Source organism: Phascolarctos cinereus, unplaced genomic scaffold (assembly GCF_003287225.1).
Source record: "Phascolarctos cinereus isolate Bilbo 61053 unplaced genomic scaffold, phaCin_HiC Scaffold_5;HRSCAF=322, whole genome shotgun sequence".
Lineage (NCBI taxonomy): Eukaryota > Metazoa > Chordata > Mammalia > Diprotodontia > Phascolarctidae > Phascolarctos > Phascolarctos cinereus.
The window spans coordinates 446188523-446209321 of NW_027555958.1; the positions used below are offsets into that span (position 1 = coordinate 446188523).

Here is a 20799-nt window from a genome sequence, read left to right on the forward strand (position 1 = left end):
GGGACAGGGAGCTCACTACCTTACCAGGCAAACCTTTAGGACAGCTCCAGTCTTAGTGAATTTTCCAGCTCTCAGGCCTAAATATGACCCCTTCTGCCATCTCACTCTTGGTTCTGCCTTCTGGGGCCAAGCGGAGGAAGGCTGGTTCTTCCACGTGAAGGCAGCGTCGATGGCTCCCCCGCCCTCCCCTTCTCTTCCCCAGGCTAACCAGGCCCAGTTCCTTCAAAGGGTCCTCCTAGATAATGCTCTCTAGGCCCTCCCCCATCCTGGCTGCCCCTTCCCCCAGGATGTCCTCCAGCTCCTCAATGCTACTCTGAACCGTCGGCACCAGGACAAGAGTGTCTGACAAGGACAGAGGCAGCTGTGCCTCCCTCCTCCTGGGCCCTGCCCCCATCCCTTAGTGTTCTCGGCTTCCGTGTCATACCACTGACCCATACTGAGCTTGCGTTTCACTGATCAAAATCCTACAAGAGACCTTCCATACTTTTTTTGGAGGAAGAAGTCTGACATGTACAAAAAATACTTATGCCAGCTCTTCTCGTGATAGCAAAGAAGTGGAAACTAAGGGGCTGCCCATTGACTGGGGGATGGCTCAACAGATTATGGCAGGAGAATGTGATGGCATACTGTTATGCTGTAAGAAATGATGAAGGGGGTGGTTTCAGAGAAACCTGGGAAGACTTGTATGGACTGATGAAGAGCCAAGCGAGCAGAACCAGGAGAATAATTTATATAACAGCGACGCTGTAAAGATAAACATCTCCAAAAGATTCAGATCAATGCAATGACCAATCATGAATCCTGAGGACTAGTGAGGGGGGATGCTCCCCACCTCCCGACAGAGGTGACCATGGCCTTGAGGGGAAGAATGAGACGTTTGGGAAGTTATTTTGCTCGACTGTTTATCAGTTATGAGGGTTTTCTTTTTCTTTTTCAGTTGGGGAGGTGGGAGGGAGAAAAAAGTGCTTAACAACTGAAAAAAGTAATTAATAATAATAATACACAATCTACTTTTGAGGTCTGACCATCTGATCAGTCCCAGATCCATCTAGCTTTCCTAGTCTACATTCCTTTTTCTCACAAAGATATACCCCCCTTTCCCCCAACAAAAAGACTGACCTGTGGTCAGTCAACAAACATTTAGTAAGGCCTTACTTTGTTCTAGCTGCTGAGGATACAAGGAAAAAGGCATGGGGGGCCCCTGCCCACACATAAACTTTTCTTGCCCAGAAGCTCCTGGGTGCTGGGTCCCAAGGCTCTTTCATTCTAAGTGGGCCCAGCCCTGGACTGGGGCTGGGGAGATGGGGGAGGGCCAGAAGCTAGAGCCCTGATCAAAACCTCCAAGCCCTGCTTAAGAACTCACTGTGTGCTTGGGCACCAAGGTCACCAATGACAAAAATGAGCTACTCCCCGTCCTCACAGTGTCTGTTCTGGGGTGGGGAGTGTTGCATCGTGTGTGCATAGAAGCACCCATAGGCCGCTAGATGATTTGGAGGGGAGACCCTTCCAGTTAGAGGCCTTGTGGACTGCAGGAAAGAGGGTGTGAACTCAATTTTGAAGGAAAAGCTGACTTCTGATTGTAAAAGGCAGAGGAGATGAGGGAGGCCATTGCCGGCACTGGGGATGGCTTAGGGAGAGGTGGGAGATGGAATGCTGTCTGTTAGAACAGCAAGAAAGCCAGTCTAGCTGCACTGCAGGAGACATGGAGGCAAGAAGCTGGAACAAGCCTGGAAAGGTAGGTTGGGAGCAGCCTGGAAAGAGCTTTAAACACCTGACAAAGGAGGCTGATTTTAATTCCTGAAGCAACTGGGAGCCAGTGGGGTTTACTGAGCAGAGAAGAGACACGATCAGACCTGTAGTTTAGGAAACCCACTTTGGAAGGTGGAGAAGATGGAATAGAAGGGAGGGCAGGGCACCAGTTAAGACGTCATGGCACCTGTTCAGGCTAATGTGGGTAAGGACCTGAGCCAGGGTGGTGGCTTTGGGAGGGGAGAGGAGGCAGATACAAGATGCTGGGCAGGGAGGGAGGAGTGGAGGGCGACACCTGGCTTTGGAACCTGGGGAACTGAGAAGACAAGGTGCCCTTGACTGAAGCAGGAAGTTGGGAAGAGGGCCAAGCTTCAGGGGAGAAAGAATGAGTTTGAGATGCACCCGGGACATCCAGTCCAATGTGTCCTGGGAGCCTTGAGCTCAGGGCTGCGTGGATAGGCCTGGGAATCATTTGCTCAGAGAGGATGACTGGAGCCATGAGAGCGATGGAGCCAGAACGTGGCCTTGGGGGAGGCCATGGAGGAAGATCCAGCAGAGAAACTTGAGAAGGTGAGGCTGAGAGAGGCCTGGCTTGGAGCCCTCTTCAGGGTCAGCTGGCTGTAGCCTCAAGGCCTTGAAGGCCAAATCAGAGCCTCTCCTCACAAGGATTTCCTGCATTTCCCCTTCAGTTCTTTCCTTTAATCTCCAGGAGAGTTCTGAAAACCGAAGCTCAGGAGTCCAGGGGTAGGGGGAGAAGGGACATCTAGGCAAGAATCACAGAACAGTAGATCTGGATCTAAGAGAGACCTTGGAGGTCACTGAGTCCAGCCTCTTTATTTTACAGATGGAGAAACTGAGGCCCAGTTCAAGTGACTTGCCTAGGGGTCACACAGCTAGCAGGTCATCTGGGGCAGGATTTGAACCCAGGTCTTTCTGACTTCTAGTGTCTTGGAGCCCGAGATGGTGGCAGTAAGAGACACAGAAGGGGTGGCCGTGGTGAGCAAAGGTCCAGTCTCGCATCCCTCTGAGGAGCACCAAGCTCTGTTAAGCACCTCGCTTGTGCTGGTGCATCCAGGCGCACACGTGGGTGTGGGCCAAAGCTTGACAATTACACTCACGGTGCCGATCTCCAAATCCATATGTCTTGAGGCTGCCAGTACATCACGGTGTCAAGTCCCTGAATTGGGACATCCATCAGAAGGCCGGCATCATCCCATGTGGCCATCTGCAGCCCGGATGGGCCAGGAGGCCTTAGAGTCGGGGGGGAGGCAAGGATGCTGAGGGGCCTGGCCTCCAGAGACAGCCCAGGCCAGGCCGGGCTGGGGCTGGGGCAGGGCCATGGCTGGGCAGGGGAAGCCCCCCAGGTGGCTGCCAGGCTCAGTCACTAACACTCTGCTCTGGCTGTTCTTAAAAATTTATGACTCTGTTGAAACATGAAAAATAAGGCAGAGGAGCGATCATTAGCGCGGCCCTGCCCCCCCTCCCCGGCACCCTCGTAAATTGAGATTTATGGCTGCGGCGGGGCGGGTGGGGAGGGAGCGGCCCAGGCAGTGGCAGCGTCACAGCCGTGTCTGTGTCTGTCGGAGACTTCAGTTTATCACAATCTACACAGATTATGGGGATGAACACAGGGCCAGTCCCCAGCTCTGTCACAGTCTTCCGTAAACAGAAGCAGCAGGCCTCCCAAGGAGGGGGGATGGCCCTACTGTGCCCAGGCGGGCACCCAGGAAGGCTGGGGCAGAGGGCCACAAAGGGTCCCGGCCCAAGAGCCCCTGGAGACCTCTGCCTGCTCTGGGGCCTCCGGGCCCTTGTCAGCCTCACAGGAGGGCTGAGCCGGGCTCTATCTGGGTAGCTAACCCCCCCGCAGGCCACCCTGTCATGTCCCTTGGTAAAGGGAGCCCCACCTTGGCCCCCCCCAGCAGGGGAACAATAGCAGCATGGGGCCTGCGTCCCAGCCCCCTCTGCCCGAGAGGCCTCACTTAGTGCTGTCAGCCCAGCCATTATGGAATTGGGGTTTCATTTACACACTAATTAAACATTACAGCTTGTTCACAATTACAACGCCGGGATGAGGGAGTAACTAATTACTGAGGAAATGAGCTAACATTTATCTCTTCCAGGAGGAGGAGGAGAGCATCATCCCCAGCCCGATGCCGACCGTGGGCCCTCTCCCTTCAGCGGCCTCCCCAATCAGGCCGTGGGTGGCGGGCGGGGCCCAGGCCCCCCTTCCTAACCTGGGGAGGGGGCATCGTCCCATGGCCCAAGGCTGGCTGCAGACTCCCAGGACAGTGTCTACCTCAAAGTCGGACCAAGGAAGAGGAAGACATGGGCTTGAGGGCAGGAACAGCCTGGACAGCAGGCCCTGTGCGGCCCCTGCGCCAGAAGCAGGGCACGCTGGGGCATCCTGCATCTCAGATCGAGGGCGGGGGGCCCCAAGGGTCTGTGCTGCTCATCCCTACATCCATCTCGGCTGCTGGACAGGCAGTGTGACCTTGATCCCTCTCTCCAGGGAAGAATTAGCATCAGAGCCAAGGCTGGAAAGGGAAAGGAGAGGAGAGGAGAGGGAAGGGGAGAGGGAAGGATTCCCACCTCCCACTTCCCCAGCTCCAGTGCCCACCTCCCTCCCCAGAGCAGGGTCTGGGAAGGGGTGGGGGACAGAGGAGACTGGGGAATTTAATAATAGTAACACCTCAGTCTCCAAGCTTGCAGCCTTCCTGTCTTTGGGCCAGAGGAAAAAAAAGGAGAAGAAAGAACAGTGGAGGGAGCCTGAACCAAAGAGAGCGGGCCGCTTAGAACTGAGCTTCAAAGGGGCCCCGGCTTCTGGGGCCTAATTGTACTGACCCCTGGCCTCCGCCTTCAATCAGTACCGCTTTCCAGCTCCTGCAGCCTGGCGGCCTCCCCGCCCCTCACCTAACTAGCAGCCATATTCTTCTCATTAGGCCTGAGCCCGGCTGTGGGAGCCACCCCCACCCCTCAAACCGGGGCCTCACGCGCGCGCGCGCACACACACACACACACACACACACACACAACACACACACACACACACACACACACACACACACTCTCTCTCTCAGCCTCTGTGTATGTTTTTGTGTGTGTGCGTCTGCTTGGTGGGCAGGGGCCTGACAAACAGGAGTGGGGTGAAGGCGACAGGGGCTGCAGCCTACAGGTATCAGGGACTCGGGCCTGCCCTGACCCCCGTGGCCTCCAATCTTGTTTCCGCAGGACCTTGGGTACCTGGCCCTGCAGGACCGCTCCTGACGGCCCTCACTTGGCTGAGCTGGTCCCGCACGTTCCCAAGCCTGTCAGCTGATGCTCATCCCCTGTCCTCTGCATGTCCTTTACGTGTGTGTCTGCAGGGCTGTCTGCCTCTGGCTGGGAGCTCCCAAGGGCAGGGACAGGGACTTGCCCTGGGGCTGTCCAGGGTCCTGGCATCTGGTCCTGGTGAAGGCTGCAGCAAATGTCTGCCACGCCCCCATGGACAAGCGCCGCCTGGGCCCGGACTCCATTAGCTCCTGCTCAGCTCGACATGGCCCAGCAGTCAGGAGGGGGGGGCACAAACAGAGGTCTGTCCACAGCCCACTCGGCTGGAGGTCATGAACAGGGGCCTCCTTCCAGTCCTCCCTGTCCATGGGCCTGGTGGGACCCCAGTGGTGTGAGGACGAGAGATTAGGAGTAGCCTTAGCAGCACTGGGATGAGAAGCAGCCTCTAGAGATGCCCCAGGGACCCCGCTGGAGGCATTTTAGGATGGTGGATGCTGGAGGCATCAATCCTGGGCAGGTCTCCCTTTGTTACTGAGGCTGGAGCTCCAGTGGGGATGATGGGAGGGAAGTCAGAGGTTGGGGTGTTTAGAGGAACCCAGGAGTCCTGAGCCACAGCAGGAGATAGGTGCAGAGTCCTCCCCAAGTCTCTGGGGGGGTCAGCCAGGGCGTGGTCCTTGTATGTTCTGCAGGGAATCAGAATGACCTTCCTAGGAGTCGTGGGAGCCCAGCTGGCCAGCTTGATCCTCTGACATTGTCTCTCACCTTAACCCACTGCTAATGACTTGCGAATATCGATGGAAAAGGGAAGGGCAGAGTTGGGGAGGGGGGAGACTGGGGGGTCAGGAGGCAAAGAGACCGAAATGAAGTTGAGTTATCTCCCATCTGGAGCTGAGCTCCTAATCCTCTAGCCCTGAGGAATCCAATGAAGCCCCTTATCTGCCCTGTCAATCACTGGCCCGTGTGCACGCACACGCGTGGCACACACACAAACACGCACATGTGGGCAGCTCCCCACCTCCCCGGCCCATTATTCCTCCAGCAGGAGAGTCAGGAGCCGAGGAGCGAGGGCCAGGTCCTGCCAGATGGATGTAATTTGCATAATATCAGCGGTAGAGGCTGCAAGATCAACAGGGGTCAGGGCGCCGACATCGGCGCGCAGTCTATCTGCGAGCGCTAATTTGGCCGGCATTGATCTGTCTTGCTGATTTCTTTGTCATTTACGTCGGCGATGGTTTGACAGGAGATACAGAGAGAGACGAGGGGAGGCCGGCGGGGGCCGGGGGGAGCAGAGAAACAAAGATTGTAGTTACCGGTGCCTTTAACGCAGACAAAAAGAGGAGCTCTGCCTGAGAATGCTGAGCGGGCCATGCAGGACCGGCAGCTGCTAATTACCCCAGCGCTCAGAGTCCCTCTGGGTCCCCGGTGCCAAGGCTGGTGAGGTGGGCGGGAGTCGTGCCTGCAGTCCTCCTGCCCCTGCCCAGGCTGCTTCCCAACAGGCCCTTCCCCTTGTTCTGCACAGCCTCAGGGGGGAGGCAGTCGTGGGGTGCACTCGCTAAGCCATGACCTTGTTCATTTCCTCTCCTCTGTGGGGCCCCCCACTTTCTTCTTGCCTCAGGGATCAAGCTGCTTTTCTCTCAATCCTGGCCCCCAGCCCAAGACCATCATGTAAGGAAACTGAGGCCTGGGGCCCGGGGAGGCCCGCAGCAGGGGCCCCACAGGCTCTCCCATCCCTTGGAGAGAGCTTCCCTGAGCAGCCGCTTCTTGGGGGCTGGCCCCAGCTCTGCCAATGACCACCTGTCGGGCCCTCAGTTTCCTCACCTGTTGGCCCAACTTCTGTTTGGTCTTTAAACCTTTCACAATCTGATGAGCATCTCCCTGCCTATGGTATGCACGTGTGCTAGTCTATGGCTCCACCAGGCTTCATCCTTCCTGCTGGTCCCCACTTCCGGGCCTTTGCTCCGCTCATTCCCCAGGACTGGAATGGGCTTGCTCCATTAGAAGGCATGGGTACAGGCACTGTTTGACTTTTGTCTCTGGGTCCCCAGTGCCTGGCACAGAGCAGGCTATCATGACAGGCCTGCTGACTGACTGACTGACTGGTACAAAGGCTCCCATCCCTACTCTCCTCCTTCCTTCCAGCCTTTGTTCCACAGCCTTGGGCTCCTCAGACTGGGGCTCCACTCTGGGGAGCACGACCTCCCTCCCTCCCAGCAATCCCATGGGCTTCCCCTGGGGCAGACACCTTCCTCGGGGACCCAGACTTCTCTTTCTCTGTGGCCTTCCCTTCCGGCCAGGGCCAGGGAGGGGGCCAGCTGAGCACCGGCTGGCCTGGCCAGGCCTCTCTCTTTGTCTCCCTCCTTCCTTTGTCAGCAGCAGGAGAGAGCCGAGATTCCTGCTCGGAGCCTGCATGATCAGAAGGGACCCCCTGCTGGCCAGCAACGGGAGGGGGGGGAAGCGGGCAAGGACACGGAGGAGACCATACACTAATCCCCTGGCCCGAGGCCCTTCAGAGGGACCTGGAAAACTTCAAGGGAGGGAGGCAAAGGCATCCTTCGACACAGAGCCTCATTATCCCGCTCCCCCCATGCGGGCGGGCGGGCACAGGCGGGCAGGCAGGCAGGGAGGGAGGGACCGCAGCGTGCACAGAAAAGGCTGTCACTGTCCTTTCTTCCTTTGGGTAAAAGCCCATCTCCCTGAGCCTGCCCGCCCCCGTTCCAGGCTGACACCTCTCAAGGCTGCTAATTAGATCCCCGTTGCCTCTCTAATGCACTCTGACAAGCGCCCTCACATGGGCCAGCTGGGTCTTGGCACCGCCTCTCCGGTGTGGACACAGGGTGCCCCAGCGCACAGTCCCAACCCTTCCATGGTCCAGGGTCCAGGTCCACACTGGGTGTGGCTTCTGGCTGCTCCCACCTCCTGTGGGAAGGGAACAGAGAAGCCCCTGGGGTGCCCTGCCTCCTATTCCTCGCCTGGATGTTAGCCATACCAAGCCTGGCCCAAGTCATTCTCTTGTCCCTCTGTGAACCTCCTCATGGCAAAGGAGAGGGACCATCTGAAGGACAGCCCTCTGTAGCAGATGAGACTGCCAAGGCTCCCCCGGCCGAGCCTCAGGCTGGGAGGGACGCAGAGGTGTCTAGGACCAAGCCCCTCCCTGAGGAGGATGCCCTAGCAAGGGGGTACCCACTGTGACCTCAGGGCAGCTGGACCACACGCCACAGTTAGGAAGGTGTTCTAGATCTGACTCCGCACCCGCAACCAACCAGCTGAGAAGCATGGAGCAACTGCTTCCTATGGGCCAGGCCTGACGCTGGGGAGAGAAGGACAAAAACAAAGCCATCCCTGCCCTCAGGGAGCTTATGGTCCTTTCTGGAGCAAGAGGAGTGTATATTATACTTCAAGGCTTTAAGGTTTGCAAAATGTATTTTATCTCATCGGACAATGAGATTCTCACAACTCTGTCTGGAAGGTCCTATTGTGAACCCCATTTTACATATGAGGAAACTGAGGCATGGTGAGGCTAAGGGCCTTGCCCAACATCACACAGGGGGTAAATCTCTAGGCTAGATCTAAATCCAGGTCTTTGCAACTCCTGGCACAGTGAAGAGAGGAGAGAGCTGCACCTGACCTGGAGTCAAGAAGACTTGAGTTCAAATGCTGCCAGGTGACAAGTGTCTGCTCAGTGTCCTCAACTGTCCAATGAGAATAAAACCAGAGAGCATTGGTAAAGTCTAGCACAGCACCTGGCACACAGAAGGCACTACCTAGTTACTATTATCCATCACTGTCCACCACATCATATCATCCCTTCAAGTAAGCTACACCCACATGCACATACTACATACAGCATAAGCACTGGATCATTCGGTGTGGAGCCAGAGGTGGGCTGTGGGTGAGGAAGAGCCGGAAGGTCAGTACAGCTTCAACAGAGAATGCGTGAACACTAACAAAAGCCAGCACCGCCCATGTTCGGAAGGTCTGCCCAATGCTTGACAAGTACGATCTCTCCACATGCTGCAACAGCTCTGGCAGGGAGGTGACTACCCCCATTTTATAGATGAAGAAACTGAGGCTGGTCACACAGCTAATAAGTGTCTGAAGCCACATTTGAACTCAGACCTTCCTGACCCCAGGTCCTGGGCTCTTTCTATTACGCTACCTGGATGCCAACGAAAATATTATTATTCATAATAAATTATTATTACATCACAATGTTATAGTTTTATACGGTGTAATAAGCCTGGAAAGGCAGGTTATGGCTATGTTGTAAGGGGCTTTAGGAGGTGCCAGAGAACCATGGAGTTTCTTGAGGGCGTGGCGGCAGCGTTGGCAGCATGGTCTGACTTTCACTGTAGGAAAATCACTTTGGAAGCTGTGAGGCAGATGGATTGCAGAGGGATGCCTGGAGGCAGAGAGCCCAATGCAGAGTCTTCCAAAATAATCCAGGACAGCGAGGTGGTGCAGTGGAGAGAGAATGGACCCGAGTTCAAATCCAGCCTCGGACCAAACACTTAGCTGTGTGACCCTGGGCAAGTCACTTAACCCCAACTGTCTAAAAACAAAAACAAAAACAAACAAACAAAACCAAAACCAGAATAAACTAGGTGAGAAGGAATGAGTGGGGGCCCCGTGCAGAGAAGGGGACAATCAGAGACTGGAAGAGACCCAACTAAAAGGCCTTGCCGACTGAGTGAAAACGTAGAGTGAAGAAGGCGGAGTCAAGGATGCCTCTGAAGCTTGGGAGGATGGCTGGCCTTTCCACAGAAATAAGAGAGCAGGGAAGAGGTGGAGGGTTTAGGCAAAAGACACTAAATTCTATTTGGACAGGCTGGGCTTGAGATGCCTACCAGACATCCAGTTCAAGATATCGAACAGACAGGTAGTTGGGGACGGAGGACCGGAGTTCTAAGGTTGTGAGAGAATCTTGGGCTGGATCCAGAGGTCTGGGAAACCCCTGCAGGGAGACGGCAATGGCATATAAAGGAAGCCCAGGAAAGAGGCTTGGGGGGATGCCTCCATTCAGGGGCTAGAGCGTAGCTGACAAGCCAGCAAAGGCAACAAGGGGATGCCAGACAGGGAGGGCCAAGGGCAGAGGCACAAAAACCCATGAGGGTCATTAGGGGTACAGTGGATAGAACGTTGGACTTGGTATGAGGCAGCGTCCTTGGGAGGGCGGTTTCAGCTGACCGATGAGGCTGCAGGCCAGACTCAAGAAGTGAGAGGAGAGGAAGTGGAGGCCATGATTGTGGACAACTTTATCTTTTCAAATTTGCCTGTGAAAGCGGGAATTAGCTTGAGGGGATTATTTTTTTGAGGATGGTGGAAACTTGGGGCATATTTGTAGTAGAGAATGAGGTCAATGATTTAAGTTCAGGGGGTAGGGACGATTGTGGGGGTGATTGCCAAAAGATGGGAGTCCTAAGCTACTCTAGTAGAGGCCTCCTTCCAAGCTGACAGTACATTTTGTGGTCACAGTTTTTGGTTCCTGCCTTTCCACCAATTCCAATTCCTAATTGTGCAGCCCACCAGGAGAGCAGGAGAGACATCCTGGGATCTGGGGACGCCCAGAACATCTATAGCATTCTACAAGAGGAAGCCTGGCTAGGCAGAGGTGCCCAGGCTCTTAGGCATCCTCACACCTTATACAACAACCTTTTCTCTATGTTGCCCCATGGCTAAAGAAAGGCTGAGAAGCCAAGGAGGGCCGATGTGGCCATGGTAATGGTCCTACTGCCTTCTCTTTTTTCACTGAGCCCTTCTAGGGTCCCACCATAATGATGCCTAGAGAGTCAGAAGAGTTTCTGCCACGTCCTGGGGAGCCATGCAGATGGGCAAACTTGGGGGCAATCAGAGGACATGATACACCAGTGAGTGCACCAGGGACAAAGAATTCAGTGTTGCTGGAAGTCAAACAGGATCCTGGGGTCATGGGATTAGAGCTGGTAGGAAGCCACATTATAGGTCACTGAGGCCAGGTCTCTTATCCAGAGAGGGCAGCTGTGAGGCCTGCTCAAGGCCATACAGAGAACGCCTTTCTCTGAAGCTAGACCCCGTGTTCATTCCACTGCCCGAAGGGAAGGCTCAGAGGTGGCTTTATGGAAGGAGCTGGTCTTGGGGGGAGCAGGGAGGCTAAAGCAGGAGCTGAGGGGCCCCTTCAGGCAGAAGGCCATCCTCTGGTTTCTAACCCAGAGTCAGAGAGTGACCACTGCCTTTATCATCCAGGCTCCCAAAGACTCTCGGGCTGTGTCCAGAAGTGGAGGACGCCTCTAAGGACAAAGACTGAGGACTCCGCGGCTGGTCTTGACTTCCTGTCTCTCGGCGTGGGGGAGACCCTTCTGGTCCCTGTCCCTTCCTCCCTCCTGTAGCCTCTCCAGTTCCAGGAGTCTCTCTCCCTCTGCACCCCCAGCTCAGTGGCATGGCCTCCCTGGTCTTCCTGCCCTGCTGTGAGCACTGGCCACGCCTGCGACTCTCCCTACTCAGCTCAGCTTCCTGCCTTCCACGGGAAGCCTTTCCCAACCCTTCTTCAAGTGAGCGCCTTTCCACTACCGCCCCTGTCGGTGGCTTGTCTGTCCTCAGCTGTTTGCTCGTTGGCTCTCCCACCACGCTGGGAGCCCCTGGGGAGCAGGGACAGTCTTTGCCTTTGTATCCACAGTTCCAGTACCGTGCCTGGCACACAGTAGGCACTTACTGCTCTTCCTAGAACCAGTCTTTGTCCCCTTCTATAGTTCCTGCCTTTGTCATTTACCTAATGCACAGACAGGTGTGGCCAGGTCAGAGGACCCCTTGCCTTGGCCCAGCATTCAAGGCCTTCCATGAGCTCCTCCCATTCTACATCTCTCCCTTGCGCCCTTTCCCAGCCCAGCTCCCTACACCCCAGCCAGGTGAGGCGTGTCACTTCCTCTGCTCAGGCCCTTGCCTGTCTCTACTCTGGGTTGGGTCCTACCCCTGCTGGACAAGAGGAGGCCCCGGGGAGGGGTCTGCCGTCAGGACTACAAACCAAGGCGGCTCAGCTGGGTGCCGAGGGTCCATCAGAACCTGGCCGCTGGGTGGCTGCCCACCCTCCTCCCTGGCATGGTAGCTCCTTGAGCAGTTCATTAGAATTGTGTCACCAAGTACATATGCCTGAGTGGACAGTGACGGGCGATGACCCCTGACCCAAGGACCGGGAGACAGTCCCCATCAAACTCCCACAGTGAGACCCTTTTAACACGCACAGTGAACTCAGCTCATGGAGAGTTGGAGCTCATTAAAACTGCCGACTCCGTGAGCACGCCATTAACCTCGCTGCTCCAAACTCATGCCTCGCCATCTCCTCCTCTCCCTGGTCTAATTAGTGCCCCAAGCTAGCCCCCTCCCACCCCCAGCACCCTCTCCTCCACAGATGGGGCGGGAGCGGCCACTGACCCTCTCAATGGGTGAGGTGTCCCTCCCGGACCTTGGGGGACAAGGAGATGTGGGCAGGGTCAGGTCCTAGGCAGTCTATTTGGAGGACCCCATTAATGGGCATTGTGGTCCCAGGTTCCTAAATCCCAGATGGGGGCACCAAGGGCCTTTTAGCTGGAAACCAGGGCTAGTGGCTGAGCCTAATGAGGCAGCCATTAGTGGCATCATGTGGAAGGGGGGAGGAAGGGGAAGCGGTGGGCAAAGGGCAGGCCAGGGACATTAAGAGAAGCTACGCCTCAGGCACCACAGGGGGGAAGGCAGAGGAGTACCCTGCCTGGCACCCTTCTCCTGCTGGAGATGCCTAGAGAAGGAGCGCAGGCCTACATGTTATGCCCGACTACCCATGTAGCACCCCGTGCTGCCACAAGCTGGTGGAGATGAGGAGGGAAGGAGGCAAGCAGATGGGCACCAGCCAGATGGATTGAAGAAGTTAGGGAGAGGAATGACACAATCAGAAGGAGGCCAGAGGGTACTCAGCGGCACGTGCCTGAGGAGCCCTTGCACACTGCAGTGGACAAACGAGTGGCTGTCCAGCTGCTGCTCTGGACCTCTGCAGTGAGGATGTCACTGTCTCCAGAAGTAGCCCATTTGGTTCTGGCCAGCAGCTCTTTCTTTTATCCACTCAAAATGGGCCTCTGCCACCTCAGCCCCTGCCACCAGTTCTGTCTCTGGGCCACGGAGAACAAGGCTCCTCCTCCTCCGGAATGACAGCCCTCCAGGTGGCCAGCATGGGCCCCTGACCTTCGTCTTCTCCACACCAAGCACCTCCAGTGCCTTTTCATATGGCCTGGTCACCAGGCCCTGCCCAGAACTGAACCCAGGGCCCAGAAATGCTCCGGCCAGCACCCCCAGAAACCGCCAGACTTCTGGATACCCTGGGGCACAGAGACCCACTTCTTATCGCTCGCTTTCCTCAGTACACCCCCTGCCACTGATACTCTGCCTGAGCTCACTCCCTAATGGCTAGCCCAGGCCCACCTCCTCTTCTCACCATCCCTGTGATAGGGAGACCCTGGCTGGAGAACAAGCTGGCCCCCCCACTGAAGACCCCCTTCTGCTGGCTTTTCCATTTCCTTTCTGCCCTGTTCCTGCCCCACCCCAGATCTGCCAACCCTTCCCCCTGTGCCCTCTGACCTCTTACTCTCTAATGAACAAAGTCCCTTTCATTCATTAGACCTCTTCTTCTTTTGCACCATTCACCTTCCGGCCTTCCGTAAGATCTGATCATCCTCTCTGGTGTCTGTGGTTGCATCTTCCTCCATGCCCACTGACTCACTGGTCAATGGGGAGAGAGTCAGGACACTCCTTGTTCCCCACTGCACAGTGCTGGGGTCAGGAAGTCCTGAATTCAAATCCAGCTTTAGACACTTACTGGCTGTGTGACCTGGGAAAGTTACTTCTGTGTGGTGTGAGGGAGGACATGATGGATGCCCCTCCCAACTTCTCCCCCCCAGGCCTCATAGCATGGCATCTGAATGGGGTTCCATCCATCCACAAGGACCTTCTGCCCCATCTTCCATCATGCCCACAACGTCCCTGGGCGTAAGTGCCACTATCCCCAAGTTACAGGCAAGGAAACTGAGACTTGTTCAGTGGTACACAGTCCAGGAAGCGTCAGAGACAGGGCTTGAGCTCAAGTCCCCCCAGCTCCAATTCCAGTGAAGTGTACCCCCCCCCCAAGCTGTTCTCCTCTAAGAGGCAGAGGGGAGGAAGGAAACAGCCCAGGCGTGGGGGGACACACAGCTCAGGCTCATGGGGCAGAGAGTGCTGTGTTCAGGGGCCACCCACCAGCCTGGCCAGTTTGGAACAAGCACTGGTGAGGGCCCAGGCACTGGGCATACCAACAGGCCCTGCCCTCCTCATCCATGGGTATACTCCCTCAAATACTCTCACTTGCCCATTTCTCAATCTACTCAGTTCACGTAATTCACCTACTCCATCTCCCCAAGAACTCTGAAATGCCTTCATCCAATCCTAATTGTCTATTATTTAATCTCTAGGTTTCACATTTCCTATATGCCTCAGTTTCTTCAACTGTAAAACACCCCCTACTTGCAGAGTGGTTTTGAGGACCAAAGGAGACAAGTGTAAAGTTAGGTGCCCAGCAGGTGCCACATTTGCCCCCTATTCATTGGGAGCATTCTTTCCCCTCCTTCACACCTCTTTGCCCATCATCCTTCTCCTCTCCCTGTGCCCTTGGCCCCCCAGCCCCACCCTGGTCCACTTGCCCTCTCCTCCTGCGCCCATGACGACCCTTCCCTCGCTCTCCTTCACTTTCTTGCTATCCCCTGGCTCTTCCCCTGCTGCCTCCAAGCATGAGGAGGGGGCCAGAGTCCTTGACCCAGAGGCAGGGACTGTTGGTTTCCTGTTGTCTTTCTATCCTAAGAAGCCCAACACGGTACCTGGCACATAGTAAACACATGAATGTCTTTTTTTTGTTTGTTTTTTGTTTTTGCTTTTTGGTGAGGCAATCAGGGTTAAGTGACTTGCCCAGGGTCACACAGCTAGTAAGTGTCAAGTGTTTGAGGCTGTATTTGAACTCAGATCCTCCTGACTCCAGGGCTTTTTCATCTGATGTTTTGACTTGAATCTTCCCTTTCACAGTCAGATCTGAGATTCATCTTTACCTCCTGCTTCTGCCTTCTCTCCTCTTTCTTACACCTGAGCTCTGGCTTCATTCAAATGAAATCGCTCTACAGGGTTCCCAGCGCTGTAGCTGCTCAATCCGATGGCCTTTTCTCAGGCCTCCTCCTGCCTGGCCTCTACCCCGTTCTTCTAGAGAAGGCTCCCTGGGCACAGTATGACTCCTGACCGCATCTCTCTCCTATCCAGAAGCCTTCAATGTGTCCCCATCACCACAGCCAGCCTTTCTAAGCATGCTGTAGAGGACAGCCCTCCACACACTATAATCCAGTCCCCAGACTCTCTATGCCCTCTTCCCATCTCCATGCCTGAAACGCCCTCCCTCCTCACCACCACCTCTCAGAGTTCTCAGCTTCTTTCAAGGCTCAGCTCAGCTGTCTTCCTCCCATCCATCCCCCTCTCCTTGGGCCTTCTAGATGTGTCCCGCTCCCTCCCTCAAACCATCTTTTATTCATTCAGGAGCACAAACTTCGAGCTGGGGTGGGGGGCGGGAAGACAAGGCTCAGGTTGGGGATCATCAGATCCTCCTCCCTCATTTACAAGAAATGAAGACCCAGAGACTTGAAGGGACATGCCCAAGGTCAGAGGCAGAACTTGAACCCAAGCTGTGGCTCCCAACTCAAGGGTTTTCCCCATTGTGCCTCCGTATAGGCTGTCTCTCCCTCAGTGGAGCGTGCCCAGTGCCTGGGCCCTCACCACTGCTTGTTCCAAACTGGCCAGGCTGGTGGGTGGCCCCTGAACACAGCACTCTCTCCCCCACGAGCCTGAGCTGTGTGTCCCTCATGCCTGGGCTGTCTCCTTCCTCCCCTCTGCCTCTTAGAGGGGAGCAGCTGGGAGGGGGGAGACACTTCACTGAAATTGGGGCTGGGGGTACTCAGCTCCTGCCTCTGATGCTTACTGGGTACTCTGCAGGGCAGCCCAAGAGCCATGGATAGAGTGGATGGAGTGAGTGCATAGACAGAGTGGACAGTGTGGACAGAGTGAGACTGGAACAAGAAACTATGACTCTGGAAAGCTGTACTTGCCCCTTGGGGGCTCAGTGAGTTACCCACCCAGCTCAGTCCTGGTTCTTATTAACTTTTAATTGTCAGAATGGCAGAAAATAACCCAGCAGTCACAGTGGGCTAGCTAGGTGGCAGAGTGGATAGAACATCTTCCTGAGTTCAAATGTGGCCTCAGACCCTTCGTAGCTATGTGACCCTGAGCAAGTCACTTCACTGTTTGCCTCAGTTTCCTCATCTGTAAGATGAGCTAGAGAAAGAAAGAGCAAACCCCTCCAGTATCTTTGCCAAGAAAACCCCAGATGGGGCCACAAAGAATCAGACATGACTGAAAAATGACTAAACAACATAATGGACCACAAACCTAATGAAGAATTCTTCCCCCCTCTCTCTTGTATTCCTGGTCTTGGAGAAAGAGATGTGGGAGTCCTGATTAAGGCAAATATACGTCCCACTGCTGGGATGGACAGTGCCCTTGTCAGGCGGAAAACACAGGTAGGTGCTGGGTAAGGGGGCAGGGTACCCCTAGGTGGGCACAATGACTTGGAGTCAGGAAGACCTCACTTACCAGCTGTAGGACCATTTACATCTTTCAGCCTCAGTGTGCTCATCTACAAAGTGGGGATAAACTCCAGCTCTACCCCATGCTGCCTCTACGCTGGCCAGCTCTACATCTACAGATGCCTTGGACCCTGCCCCTGGGTTTCCAGGCTCTAACGAATGAGCCTCTCTGTTAGCTGCCCACATCCAGCACCCCTCCCCAGCCAGGTCAGCTCCCCTTCGTGAGCTAGGAGAGCTCCCTGAGGGCAGGCACTGCCTTGTTCGCTTATATTTGCACCCCCAGTACTTAGCATAGAGCCGGGCACACAGCAAGTGCTTAAGCAGCATTTTACTGAGGCAGCTAGGTGGCGCCGTGGAGACTGCAAAGCTGGGCCCGGACACTTGCAAGCTGAGAGGCTCTGGGCAAGTGGCTTAGCTCATTTCAGCCTCAGTGTCCTCAAATGTAAAATGGAGAGCATAACAGCACTCTTCTTTCCTTCCTTCTTTCTTCCCTTCCTCCTTCCTTCCCTCCCTGTTTTCCTTTGCTCCCTCCTTCCTTTCTCTTTCCTTCCCTTCCTCCTTACTTTCTTCTCTCCTTCCTTCGTCTTTCCTTTCTTCCCTCACTCCCTCCTTCTCTCTTTCCTTCCTTCCTTCCTTCCCACTGTCCTGACCGCCCCCCCCCCCACAAGGTCCATCTCCAGTATCATCTACCACAAAGCCTTTTCAGATGGTGACAGCTCATAACTGACCCCATCTTCTGCTGATGCTCCTGACCTTGGACCTATGTACCTGGGAGAGCCTCATCTCATGCTCACACAGGACAAAGACCCTGCTCCTGCCCCCACCAGATAGTGGAGAGGGCCCAGGGCACGGTCTGTGTGTATGTGTCAGCATGCCCGCCTGTGTGTGGTCAAGGACACGAGGCCCTGAATTTCAGGGAGGATGCAGCGGGGCCCTCTTGCCCCCCGCTAAGCACAGCTGCCCCCCACACCCCTCCACATCTGAAGACCACGTTCTCATGCTGCCACTGCCGTCAATAATGCAGCCAGAGTCATCGCTCAGAAGGACCTTACTAATTAAAAGCTGGTGAGGTTTAAATAATTCATCTCCTTAACTCGTATCGATCCCAGAGTTTAGTGGCCAGAGCCTTGAAACAATATTAAACAGCTCCCTTCAGGAACAGAGCTAGCGGCAGTTTCTCCAAGGAGGTCTCCCCCAGCCCCCCTCCCCTGAGCAGGGACACAAGGCAGCAGGCAGCGAGGGGGGGTGGGTGCTCCCCATAATGCTGTCACCCTAGCTCTCAGAGTGAGTCCACTGACCCTGAGCCCCAACCCAAAGGCCTTGGAAACCTGAGCAAAATCTTGAGAACCACAGAGTCCCAAGCCTCCATCAGAAGAGGCAATTGATCTATGCCTGAGGAAGGTGGTCCAGGGAGGTACAGAGCTCCCTGTGATGCCCAAAAGACCCAAGGCAGGACAGACAGGAGGGTAGGAGGAGGGGAGAGGGGGAACCTCGGAGGAAAGGGATGGGGCGAGGCAGCAGAGACTGACCGATGCCGCTGTGAGGCCGTCCTATGTGCTGAAGGCTGAGGCCTTTGTTCATATCTAGCAGTCCATTCTTGGGCCAGCTACCCATGGCAAAGCTGTAGGCCTGGAAGAAAGAAAGAGGCTGGTTAAAGGAGGCAAGGACCGCCCCCCCCAGGGGTTTTCCACATCCACTCCACCCCCTTCCCTCTCCAGAGGTGCTCACAAGGTCCCCCCTTGTCCCCACCCCTCAGCCAGGGCCTGAATCAGTCATGGGGAGGGCAGTGTCAGGGGTGGTGCAGGTGAAAGATGGACCTGGGGCCCAACAGTCCTGCCAGTCTGTGAGCCAAGCTTGGCTCTCAGGCTATGCAGGGCCCACATAATTAATAGTAATTAATAGCACATGAGGTGGGTCCTGGAGGGAGGTGATTAGCAATTACAACTCCTAATTAAGTCAATGCCTAATTCCCAGCCCTCCTGCTGTGTACACAGCCCTTCCCCCCCCTTCTCTTTTTCTCCCAAGCTGAGCAGGTTCAATGCCTCCTGGCCCCTCCCTCCCAGTACCTAGGGCAAGCCCCATGGCAGGAGGGAGACCCACAGCTGCAGGAGGGCATAGCTGGAAGGGGAACACAGCTGGACTCTCGCTGGGCTCTCCCAAGGTGGGCCCCAGAAAATTCCAAAGAAACTGCTGGGCTGCTTCCAGCGAGTCCTGCAGACCCACAACTATGCCCACCGGCCCCTCCTGACCTGCGGGCCAGTGTCTGTGGTCACAGGACACAGGGCTGAAAGCCCATAGCTGGCCTCCTCCCCTCCCCAGCAAACAGGGGGTATCTGATAAATGCCTGCTGAGCTGGCACATCATCTGTGATAGGACTGCAAGATCTTCAGAGGGGAACTCACAGTAATGAAAGGAGGGGCACAGCAGACGCACAGATATGGGGGCTCTGCACTTTTGGCAGGGGACGGACAGCTGGGCCTTGAAGGGAAGGAATGGCATTACAGGCAAGGGGGACAGCTTGAACAAAGGTGTACAGACAGGAAAAGCTCCGGGCAAGAACGAGCCAGGAAGGGGCAGGGAGGGGACCTTTAAGGAAAAAAGCAGGTGAGGGTATGGCTAGCCTGGAGGACCTCGAATGGCAGGCTGAGGCTCCTGGGCCTGGCATGGGCTCCCCCCACTGGGCAGTGACTCTCATTCTTTTTTGGGGGTGGGGTGGTGGAGGGAATAAGCATTTATATGGCACCTACCATGTGCCACTGTGCTAAGGTGCTTTTTACAATATGATCTCATTTGATCTTCACAACAGCCCTACAAGCAGGCGCTATGAGGTAACTGAGGCAGACAGAGGTTAAGTGACATGCCCAGGGTCACACAGCTAGGAAGTGTCTGAGGCTGGATTTGAACTCAGGTCTTCCTGGCTCCAGTCCGGTGCACTAACTACCGTACCACCAACTGGCTCTAAGTCTCTGTCTCCTTCTGGGAGATCTCAGAGGCCTTGGCCTAGTGTCCCAGGGGCCCCATGTGCATGGTTCTACCTGCCAGGAATCAAGGTCGTCAGTCAGGTCTTTGCACTACCTGAGAAAATTCCCTAAGCAGCCCCAATGTGCGCGTGCGTGCATGTGTGTGTGTGTATGTGTGTGTGTGTGTGTATAGAGGGGGGGTTGTCTCTGCTCCCTGATGAAGGTCAAGTGCACACTTATGCATATTCAAAGCCCACTGCCCATCGATCTGCTGTTAATTGTTTTTCCTGGGGTTGGGGAAGGAAGTGCCAGGGGCATCGATCTGCTCCACCTAGCCCCCCAGCTCTTCTCTCCCTTCTTCCTACACCTCCTGGACCTTTATGGGGGGTCTGGGGGCAGGAGAGGGGAGGGAGGCACCTCCTCCCAGCCCTCCACCAGGGTCTGCAGGGGGCACTAACCCTGCTCAGCTTCAAGCTGCTGACTAGATCCCCCCTGCCCCACCCCATCAGGAGAGATGCTCTGGTGTTTAATATTTAAAGGGAGCCTTTAATCTTTAAACAGCAAAGTTCGGCTCCTGACTGTTAACTCAGCACTGAGGGGGAGGAGAGGAGGTTAGAGGGTCTTCTCTGGGGCTACGAGGGTCATGGTGAGCCCTGGGCAGCAGGCACATAGAAGGGCTCACCGCGACAGGGGAATAGCAGCAATGGCCCCAGTGTGGAAGCCTCCCCCATCCCATCCAATGAGCAGGGCTTGTGCCCACTTCCCTGAAGGTTAGGGGCAGTCCTTCCGGCCCAGCAGAGGAGCAAAGCAGTGAGCCTGGGCAGGTGGGGAGGCTGGCACGGGCCCACAAGGACCAAAGCAGAGGCGCTGAAGCATCAGCAAGGGAGGCGAGTCCTGGCCCCGAGGCTCTCGGGGAGGAGGGTGCCCTAATATCCAGTCAGGGCAGGGAGGCCCGAAGCCCTGACAGAGGGAGTTCAAGGGCCCTTCTAGAGGAAGAAACTGAGGCTTGAGAGGCTGGCACAGGCTCCTGCACAAGGTCACCCACTAGGAGGAGTGCTAATAAGAGCAGTAATAACTCATGTTGATTCTGATGGGACTTTCAGGTTGGCAAAGCACTTTCCCAGCTTCTCTCTGTGACCTACCCGACAAGTCTAAGAGTCTGAGGTGGGATTGGAATC

The 20799-nt window shown here is 55.6% G+C and overlaps 1 protein-coding gene across 4 annotated transcripts in view; it reads right to left on the reverse strand.

Annotated features, from left to right (window-relative positions):
* The window catches only part of ERI3 (ERI1 exoribonuclease family member 3), a 191406-nt gene that overhangs the window by 21472 nt on the left and 149135 nt on the right, over positions 1–20799 (reverse strand). For all 4 annotated transcript variants that reach the window (XM_020987552.2, XM_020987550.2, XM_078156599.1 and 1 more), the window contains one exon: positions 18191–18290. In XM_020987552.2, coding sequence (XP_020843211.1) covers positions 18191–18290 — 100 coding nt within the window. The remainder of the gene's footprint in view (positions 1–18190; positions 18291–20799) is intronic.